General features: G+C 51.4%; 1 protein-coding gene across 1 annotated transcript; it reads right to left on the minus strand.

Moving 5' to 3' along the window:
- Positions 1-1826: 1826 nt before the first annotated feature.
- Positions 1827-8124, minus strand: BORCS6 (BLOC-1 related complex subunit 6). Its single transcript, XM_018640492.1, has 6 exons — positions 7859-8124; positions 3846-3981; positions 3344-3585; positions 3148-3254; positions 2842-2925; positions 1827-2169 (listed from the first exon to the last, which is right to left on the minus strand). Exons 1-6 carry the CDS (start codon positions 7977-7979, stop codon positions 2023-2025), a joined length of 837 nt encoding a protein of 278 aa, XP_018496008.1. The 5' UTR covers positions 7980-8124; the 3' UTR covers positions 1827-2022.
- Between the last annotated feature and the right edge of the window lie 2296 nt (positions 8125-10420).

Genomic DNA, 10420 nt, shown 5'->3' on the forward strand with positions numbered 1-10420 from the left:
TCCTCATGTCGATCGACTCTAGTCAAGGAAATTTTCGGCCAGTGACTAGCTCGTGGGCTCGAGGAGCGCCGGCCGGTGCGTTCTGTAAGAGGGAGACAGGCATTTGTGCCGCAACCGAAGGAAATCGGACGCCCAATGATACACGAGATCAGGGGATATCCCTCGCATTTCGGGGGCCAAGGAGGTCTGGCTCGATAATTCCTTGATCATCTATCACATGGGGGTGAAAAAAATGAATCTGGCTGTATTCCCGAACGTCTCGAGAATCCAATTCAAGGAATGACTCTCCGACTCCCACACCCTTTAGAATTTCTAAAATGTCGCAAGATGTCTCTGACCGGTCTAAATCCGGAACAGGAGACGTTCTGAGCCGAAGGGATGTCTAGCTATATTTGCCCTTGATTCCTGTGACCTTCCCAAATCGACCCGCTGCGGAGACCATCTGAGAATGAGTGCTTGCCATGGATTTGGACACGGCGGATGCAGCATATGCCTGAGGCTCGCTGAGGTCGTACGACGCGTTCCACGAATGTGGGGAATCCCTCATATCCATATAGGAATGTCCTTCTGAATTTGAGCGAGACTTTCCAATAGACTCCCATGCTCTCGGAGCGTTATTGCTGCGACTCCACGAGCATCTCGAAATCCTTGACAATTCACCCACGTGGAATATCGTACATGTTATGATTCTTTGGAATCCGATTCCGAGAGCCTATACCGTCCAATGTCTCCCCTTGCGGGCTTTCTAACTAGCTAAAGAAGGGACGATCGGACTCGAGCCAGACTCATAACCACCTGTGGAGTGAGCGAGGTTTTAGTGGTCGGTGAGAGGGAAGCCCGCCGTCGCGGTGGGATGGTTCCGAATAGCTGCGAGAATCGGCCGATGATGATGTCCATTGGAAGGAAGAAGTTCGGATTCTGTTTACGACGAGTGAACTTGCCGCGTTGCTGCCAACCGAGTGAACCCGAGCAATCAGAAGTGGCAAAGGTGAGCTCCGTGTGCTCAAAGTCGGATGATAGTCTTATTTACTCAATTAGGATCTTTCATCTTACGCGAGATCTGTGTTTTCGTCTGCACCCATTGCATCGCGTCTTGCGGCGTTGTTTATTAATCAATTATTCCAGCTGTCGCTCAAGGAAACGGCAATTTGCGATTCGGAGTGAGGATCAGAATCACAGAAGGATGCGGAAGCAATCGCTAGGATCGAAGAGTATCCCGGAGAACGAGGGCGGCGAGCAGTCGAATCACGTCGTATGATCCGCGTGTAGTCAGTGAAAGTGGATGACCGACGATTTGAGGCGCGAAATGCCGGGGATGCGCGACATTTTCGCTCTATAATAATTAGAGGACACCCCCACCGCGAGAAACGTTGCCTTCTTCTCGTCGTATTGAGGTTATATCTGCAGGAGCGGCCCTTTGAAAGGCCACAGGTGCCCGAGCATGACATTGGACAGCAGCAGCGAAGTTCGTCTTCAGGAACAATTAGCCTCTCCGAGGATGTACGATAACCGCGACGTCGGGAGCCTAGGGCGACTTGATAGTCTGGAAGACCCCGCTTCCGAAGCGAGAGGAAATGGTTCTCCAACGGGTTTGGGAGGAACTTCCTCTTTCCGACGCGACAAGTGCTCTTATTGAAAGCGCTAAATACTAGGTAGCTTCGATGGATTTCGGAATTGGTATAGCTAAAGGAAATCACAGGAAGCCGTGACGACTACAGTGAAAATGAAAGCCAATGTTGCACGGAAAACGTGTCTAAAGAATCTGTGTTCGATATTTTGAGGGGGCGGACCAAGTGGAGGCATCAGACAAGACTCGGAAAAATAACAGAAGCGTATCGTTTATTCGATCACGAAGGTCAATGGCAAGAGGTTAGACTTTGGAAAGAACGTTATGCTGGGGCTACAAGACCTGTTCCCCTTGAGATTTCGTTTCACCGCTGGAGACTCGGAATTTGTTGATATCTTACGAGGGGTCTCCGATGGAGCTACCTTTCAATCGTGCGGGAGTCGGGACGATGTGGATCAAGTCGCTTTCGATTGTTTCACGTCGACCAGCGATTCGAAGTGAGCTAGGGTTTGCTTTATTTCCTTAACTTCTTGAGCTGTTCGGCACACGGGTTTCATGGCATTGCTGAGTTCTTCATACTTGGCCAACAATCGATACATACTCTGGAAAGGAGACGACATCGTCTTAGGGCTGGATCAATCCAAATGCCTCTCCCCCGAGGCCTGGGTCCTAGGACGGACCTAGACCAGCGACATTCTGTTCGATTCCGCTCGATGATGGTCTGGGACCATATGGAGTATAGAGCGAGACAGACACGTGATATCCAGGGTGATAGGGACTTCCTCTCATCGTGTATAAACAAGAAAGAGTCCAATTCGGGGTCCCGTGCCGGTGGAGCGACTGAGACATGAAAATGACATGAAATGGGCAGAAAATCTTCCTGACCTAAGACGTGGTTGCCAGCTCCCGCCCCTCAGGTAAATTTTGAACTCCATTCTCGACGTCGGACAGTCAGCGGTCTCTCGGGACTTCCTAATGTCGTCCCCGAAGGAGCTGTTCCTCATGCAGAAGTCAAGGAGCTCGCCACCATTTCTTGGCTGTGACCCGATCAGCGCTCGTTGTCTTCCCGGACGATAAGCATGAGAGCACCCTCTGAGCCCCGCTGCCATCTTATTTGTTCAGAAAAATACGAGGCGATTCTAGAGAATAGACCCCTGCTTCCATGACGAGTCAGCAGAGTTGAGCCCCAGCTACGTGGAACGCATGAAGCATCCTATGGTATCATAATCAGCTGTATTATCGGAGGCGGCTCACTCCATATTTAGTCAACTTACCTTAACATTCGCATCGGCAGCATCACAGGCTCTAATCACTCCGGTTTCATAAGCGGCCATGAAGTCAGCAGTGAGCCTTGTCACCTGTGAACCGAGGGAAGGCAATTCCAATACCTCGAGAATTACTCACAGGGATTATTATCATCGCGTCGAATCGCTACACCGAGGTCTAGTATCACCCGAATATTTCTGACAGCTGGGACATTCCCAATAGCCGTTCCCGGAATCGGGGAGAACTGTGGAGACCACACAGACCGTGTTCGTCCGCATTTCATCTCATAGGCAGATCAGGGATATCCAACTCACATTGCGCAACTGACTTGAAAGGGTTTCCATCATATGCTGAACGGAATTGGCCAGTTTCCGGGCGTCACTTTCGAGATCAGCGAGGATTGAAGGCAAGCGAGAAATGTCTGCGATCGAGGGAAAAGAGCATCGTTGTGAAACACACGACTTCGCACCGTAGGCTTTGTTCGAGTCTTACTGTCGAAAAAATCGATACCTGGAGCTGGGGTCGCTGCGAGCGATGTTGCTCGACTCGCTTGACGAATTTTCTCATCGATATCGTCGACGACATAGACCTGCTGCTCTAATGGCCCTCCGGATACTTCTCTGGCGACCTCGGCGTCTGGCGGTCGTCCGAACGCTGCTTCGAACGTAGGCAGCACCTGCATTGTTTCGACTGGTAGCGATGTTGGTATCTGGCGGGCTCTCCGCTCCGGTTCGGCCACCAGAGACTCTTCCCTGGGGGAATAGACAAGTGGGTCGAGACAGGCGCTAGAGAACATATATCTGACTTAACTCTTGCCCGGTTTGCTCTCATGCGACCTGCCATACTTCTCGCGCGACGATTTCACAGAAAGACAGCACCACGGTTTGCGAGCATTCGATATTTTTCCATTGGGTTCTGTCAATTATTTTCCGCGTTCGGCACTTTTTTGGATCCTTCGCTCTGGTATATGAGGGGATCGGCGCGCTTTGAGTCTCTGAAGAGGCCGACTCACCCTTGGTTGATTTTTTCGACCAATTTGGTGATTTCGTCCGTAGTATCCTGCACGGAGTTGAGATCCTGAATTTCTCCCGGTAGTAAATCATCGTCGAGGTCCTCCTCGGCACTTAGGCAGATTTCACTATACGAACCTGGAATTGAGAACGATCACCGACATAGAAACAAGATCGAATTCCTCGAGCTTGCGGCGAAACAGTATCATCTCCGGTTCCCTCTTGAAATCCGCACGGTGATAAGTGATAACGGAATTATTCGCGGGGATGTCTGGCTTGCTTGTTTCGAGGGCGCTTGACTCATCCTTCATGTGTAAAGCCAACTTGTTGTTGATTCTCGATATCTTCGTCATCGAGCATCAGTGGGGAAACACTGATTCCTCGTTTTCACAAAGCCAGGACGTCGGTAATATCCCCATGGGGTTCGAATTCGGGACGGGTATCGTTGAGGTTGACACGCTTATTGACTTCCATATAACAATTTCAGGCATGGGGAGAGAGCGTCGGACCGCTTGCCGGTCGCTCCTGCGGCAAGGGGCCGCGAAGGAACCGCGCGACCTTCGCTCGCCTTGCAATTTGGAACAGGGATTGAACTCTTCGATGGATTCGCTCAACCAATGACGATTCTCTGGCCAGTCGAGAAAAAGGGTCTGAATTCGAATTCTGAGAGAATACGCTAGGCTAGAGGGTCACAGCCATCAAGTACGCCGCAAGAGTTTAGAAACCTATTATATTAAGGTTCAGCTCAGCCCACGGGGTGAAGTCGGACGTGTTTCGGTTTCTTCTGTAAGCTCTCCGGGAAGTCGCAGACTCACTCGAAACGCGACCTGCATTCCAGGGAATGAGGAGCGAAAACCTGTCCTAGATCTGTCAAGTTCCTCCCTCGGACCAGGCGTTCCACCAGGCCTTGTTTCGTGGAGAGAGGGAGCCAAGTATTCCCCTGAACACATCTGGCCTCGCACAGGTACGTTTTGGCGTTCACGCTCTCACCCATTCCGAAGCCAATGGGTGAGAAAAAAATGGGCCAATTCAGTCCTCAGGACTCCATTTTGTTTGGAGAACCCGAAAATTCTCAATCTGTGTCTGACTTTGTCATCCTCGATCGGCGGGGATTCTGTGGGGGGATCGATCTTTGGCAGTACGCCGGGGCGGAACGTGCTCCCGCGGGTAAGGCGCTTGATTCCAGCCAATCGAATGAGAGGGATTCGTAGGAATCCTACATCATTTCGACTGACTTCGTATAAATTATCGATTTTTGTCAACGGGAGGCGAAGAGCAATTTTTTATCGAACGCTTTGTCATCACATGCTCCGAATTTCCTCTCCAGTCGCAGAGCGTAACGGCGATATATTCGTAATCTACGTAAGCGAAACTCCCCGGTCGGAACACGCCGCGCCGCAGATACAAGTCTCGCGACGGATGCTTTAGCTCTAATTCGTGCGTTGACATTCATATAAGTCTCTTCTTCAGGCGTAATCGATCTGTAGCCCTCGGTTCAGAAAGGACGATCGATGCGCCTCGATGGACGGTGTTCGCCTCTGACCGCTAAGATCAGTACCGCTATTATCCATCAGAGACTCGGGACGGGAGCGCGGGAGCTAATGTCAGAGGTTCTCTACGGAAGGAAACCCGATACCCGTGACTCATCGGCCTAGATAAACCAGTTTCTTTTCATGAATGTGGATCACTGTACGAGCAGGAAGCGTCAGACTCAACAGACAGGAATGTGGTCGTCAACCGCAGTCACCCGAAAAAACACGAGCCAGACGTTCAGATTCCCATATCGGAGCGATGAGGGCCCAATTCTCTAGACAGATAGCGAGCACTCCAGGGGAATCGTCCCCTATACTTGGGTCCGCGTCCTCCACAGATTCTGCTTCGCCGATCCATCGAGTATCGCGACGAAAACTGTTGCGCTTCATCTGGGCAAGTGATACAGCCGTGATTCAAGAGAGGAAGCGGTCGGGGAAGCTCAACGTGTTTTTTTGTTCGATGCGCAGAGTAGAGCAGATGTTGTGCGTGCGGCGATCGATTCCTCAAAACACCGAGCACACAGGTAGTTTGTCAGAATTCTCCTGAACTTAGCTCTACGTCCATCTCAAAGGTAGATCCGTCTTTTGTACGACCGATCGGAAGTTCCCCCGTTCCCGTGGGTAAGAGCTCGAAAAGCGAGTTTCCATGGATGGACCTTCGATGGAATCTCGAAGAAATGTCTCGCTCGAAAACTTTGGAGGGCACTCATCTCAGATGAGTCGCCGTTTTCAAGAAATCTTCGAATTACTTGGATTAGGCGTCGTTATCCTGCAGAGGCATTGAACTCCGAGTTCGGATTCGAAGCGTTCCGATGTTGATTGCGATTGTCTACGAATCATTGTTCGGGAGCGCAGAATCATTCGGAAAAAAGAGGAATGCCCTAGAGAGCTGACTGAGCTGAGAGCGAATCCGATTTCGCACGAGATCAATCGGCGAAAGTCGCCGTTATCGTCCTGGTAGAAAAAGGCAAGGACATTGTCTTCAAAAATTCATATTCGCCGGAGCCCCGAATCCCATGTGCTTTCGATATCCGAGAAAGGTCCATAAAAGAGCTGGCTCTTGGACACGTGATTGCTGGCATGAGCTGGAGAGGTTCGCGTCTGTGCGCATTCTCCGATTCCTTATGACTCGCGAGACGACCCGCGAACCTCCGAAACGAAATGCGGCGGGCAAGCACCGAATCGTAGAGTCAGAAATATCCAAACGAGCTCCTCGTCACGAAGGATAGATTCTTTGTCCCTGATGGGGATTTCCGCCTTCCATGAGGGAATTTGTCGGCTCAGGGATCCATTTATGATATTGAATACGGGGCAGGATGGCCATTGTATCGACTTTGAAGGCCTCTCTAGAGCATCGCGAATCCTCAGAAACTCTCTTGAATTACTGTCAATCGATCGATTCCCGCTAATGATCGGTCCATTCACAGACTCAACAAGCTGTGAGGAGTAAGTTTCAGAGGTCGAATGGATCACACTTTGACCCATCAAACAGAGCGTTCCGTCGAAGTGGTTCGATCGAGGGTTTTCGATTGTTCCATGTCATCGGACGTCGAACAGTCAACACTCCGCCCTCTCACTCTCCGTGTTTGTTCTAGCTATCAGAAGAGCAATTCAATCAAGTGTGACATTCATCGACGCAATAAAAATCCGTAAACGTCGCCGTCAGTATTGACGACGAACTCGATTCGACAGTGGACAATCGTCGGCTGCTCTCATTACCTAGCGGCGACGATGCGATGGAAGAAAGGTGGGTGTGCACCTCGTCGAAACGAATCTCAGAGCCGGTGCCATCGAAAGTGACAGGGCAACCTCCGGATGACTTGAATGAGTTTCAAATCGTAATGATGCGCTCCGGAAAACTCTCCTCCTTCCTCATGGAAGTCGCTGATTGGCGCACTCGCGAATTGAATCTACGTTTAAACGAACCATTCTGATCTGTCTATCAGACTAATTAGTAGCGGAGCATTATTCACTGCTGCGAATCAAATTGAGAGGGGGCGCTACCCTTGGACGTGACTCGCGAGGGGGTTGGCATTTCTCCCAATAGCATCCACTTCTTCTATGGGCTCTACGGACACACGCGGGGAGCATATCCCACTCAACGGGTGGTTCGATCCTTCGATCGTCTAAGGATCGTCGAGATAACGTGCGATTTTGGAAGGAAAATCAAATGAGGTGAGATCAAAGAAGAGGTTCCCGTCGCACTCCTGCCAATATCGAGGGGGAGGCAAGTACTCTAGAAGCTTGCCGCCGGAACATGCATCGCCCCCTCCTGGAACCACCACTTTGGGACTCCCGGTCGCGGACTCGAGATTTTCCACGCGGGGCATTCGATGCATTTCCAGGAAAAGAGAGATAGGAGGGGCGGCTCCGCGTCATCGCGCCCCTTCGACCTGGTAGAGCACAGGAGATGGAACCTATGACTGATCGCTTGACTAGGCCAAACGACAGATCTACGTCCGCATGTTCTCTTGAAGACTAACTTGTTACAGCTGCGGCGCGAACGGAACTTTCCGAGCTCCCCTCGGAATGATCCTCTATATCCGGTAGATCTGGCAGCTCATCCGGACTGAGCGGAGTCGACGCTACACTACGTCTACTCATCGCGTCGGACTAGTTCGAACACTGTACACTAAACTTCAAGAATTCCAACATGAAGGTTAGACATCTCTCCTTGCGATCTAGGACCACATCTCCGCTTTTCGCGAAGCTGTCAGTACGCGACGAAAATAGAACGACATCTACAGATGGGCGGCTCCATTTTGGCTTGGCCGGTACGGCGATCACGCGGAGGTCTTTAGCACCGAGGAAAGAGAGAAGAATGCGCTCCTGCCTTCTACAAGGGAACATTATGGATTGCAACCACTTGTTGATTCTGGCGGGATCGGAATCGATGGTCTCCGGGAGTCGTTCCCAGGATCAAATATCACTGACCGAAGTTTTCGATTCCGAGTTCGACCAGACCTCGCGACTGTCGAAGATCGTGAGGCGTGCGCGCGTGCCAAGCTTCCCCTCAAAAGCGCTCCCTCTCCCCGGGAGCTTCGACTACCACAGCAGTATTTACGACGATGACGACCGACGTAAGGACTCCGCAGAGATCAGCTGTGTGCGTACAGTCATATGTCTACTTGATGGATGATCGGACAGATGGGCACACCGCGCGAGTATCATTTGTTCGCCGTTGAACCCCGGGACGTATTCTAGAGATACCTTCTGGAGAAAAGGGAGGAAAACTTGTCCTGAAAATTGTCTGTGAACGTGTGCGTGCGTGTGGATGATTCACGACGGGGCTCCGTCGCAGCTCCACGCTGCGAAGATGTTCTACATCGAGCTGACTGCGGAACAGAGGGATTCGGCTCCGGAAAAACGTAAGTTCCATACAGAACCCTCTTCGTCTCCGGACGAATACTTTCTGTTTCGGTGAAATTGGCTGTTTGAGTATTTCCGCGACTGACCGAGGAGCTCTTACGTCAGTGCGAGTGCTTTCACGCTCACGTGAAGAAAGTGATGCCATTATGATGCGAAATCCTTTAGAGATATATCGGGAAGTTTCAACGGCACAGCGTCGATGATATTGATCGACATTGTCGCGCTCTGCCCTCGGCCGGTACTCGACGACGGCAGATACCTGCTCCATTCGATTGTATAAATATTGGACGACCCTTGGAACAGACCTCTAGAGCTCATTTTCGAATAATTCGTTCACGCGGCCCGGAAAAGCGCGCGGGAAACTGACAGCGGAATTTTCCATGGGTTTCAGCCGCAGTCGAAGGAATAGCCGAAGATCGATGAATAATAATCCATAATTCAATGAGACTCTTTTGTCTCATTCGACAACAACACCGATCGAGCCTGGAGTCTGCTGACGTAGAGACTTCCCGCCGGCGCCGTCAGTTACAGCAGAGCTGCGGGGGAAGAATTCGCGCCTCGGATCTTCTCCAAAATGCCAGGTGCAAATAACTTGGAATATTTTCATGACGACCGGCTCAGCTCCATCGGATGCTTGACGGCACCGCGTGACGTCAACGTCGACACCGAGAGGCGGATGTCAACTCGGACTATCGAGAACAGCTTCCCTTCTCCGTAGATATTTGCTCGATGGATTTGAGTATTGAAAACCATCGCGGGATACGGAGGGCATCTGGTGACACGATTCTCGTGGATGGCCTCGCCCGTCATAAAACCAGCTTCTGAACGCCGCGGTGTATCCTATCGAAAAACTGAGATTTTGACTTCTTGGAGCGATAGAGCTAAAGTCGTTCGACCGATTCGAACGGCTCGAGCGTTCCAAGTATTGTCTCACCTGAGCGCGGATTTCGGCCTTCTCGTGACGCCAGTGACTCTGGAGTCGGGAATCGGTCCCCCCCCCCTCTTCCAGAGTCTCAGAGCTCCACCGATGGAGAGAAACCTCGAATGAGCAGTCGTGTCTGAAACTTTGTTTTTCTCTCGCTCGCTCGTCGACAACAAGTGATGCAACGAAGCCTTGACTTGATGACTGCTGTCCGCAGACGTAAAACGATGATATTCGTCCGTCCGGCGACCGAGTCTGCCCACAGCGTATGGCCCCGCGTAAAGCCCACCACCCCAACCGCCCTCGCGCGAGCCGTGGCTCGAGCGTGAGATGAGACGCATCCCGGAGCCACGTTAGCGTCGTTGTGAGCTAACGTTCCTTCTTCATCGGAAGCGTCCTTGGAAGCATCCGTATAGCTAACGAAAGCGAGTCACGTGGTTTGTCTTCACTGATTCCGAACACGAAATAGCGACTATTCACAGAGCTATCTCCCATTTCGAGTCATTCGGACGTCTCGCGATTCGTATTGAGCTCAATTGAATCACGTTCATCGGACAGTTTCGCCCGAGGTGGATTTTTTTCGTTGGAAAAGCGGTCTCTAGTAGCGTGACCTCTCCACGAAAAAAAACGAGTGGAACACTGGTGTATCCCGCCGGCGATTACACGGTGGGCCTGCCCGTCGTCTGGACATATTGTAGCCAGCGAGGATCACGGCGCAGCACGCGCTGGCGACGACGGCGAGTGTGTGGTGTGA

The sequence above is a fragment of the Galendromus occidentalis genome, unplaced genomic scaffold, assembly GCF_000255335.2.
Source record: "Galendromus occidentalis unplaced genomic scaffold, Mocc_1.1 scf7180000077485, whole genome shotgun sequence".
NCBI classification, from domain to species: domain Eukaryota; kingdom Metazoa; phylum Arthropoda; class Arachnida; order Mesostigmata; family Phytoseiidae; genus Galendromus; species Galendromus occidentalis.

Bases quoted from the DNA above. Each gene is read 5' to 3' on its own strand.
- BORCS6 (XM_018640492.1), bottom strand. From the start codon at position 7,979: ATGAGTAGACGTAGTGTAGCGTCGACTCCGCTCAGTCCGGATGAGCTG. The intron at 3,255-3,343 runs GTATCGATTTTT...CCTCGATCGCAG, and splicing joins CGCAGCGACCCCAGCTCCAG to ACATTTCTCGCTTGCCTTCA. The intron at 2,926-3,147 runs GTGAGTTGGATA...CTCGGTTCACAG, and splicing joins TTTCAAGTCAGTTGCGCAAT to GTGACAAGGCTCACTGCTGA.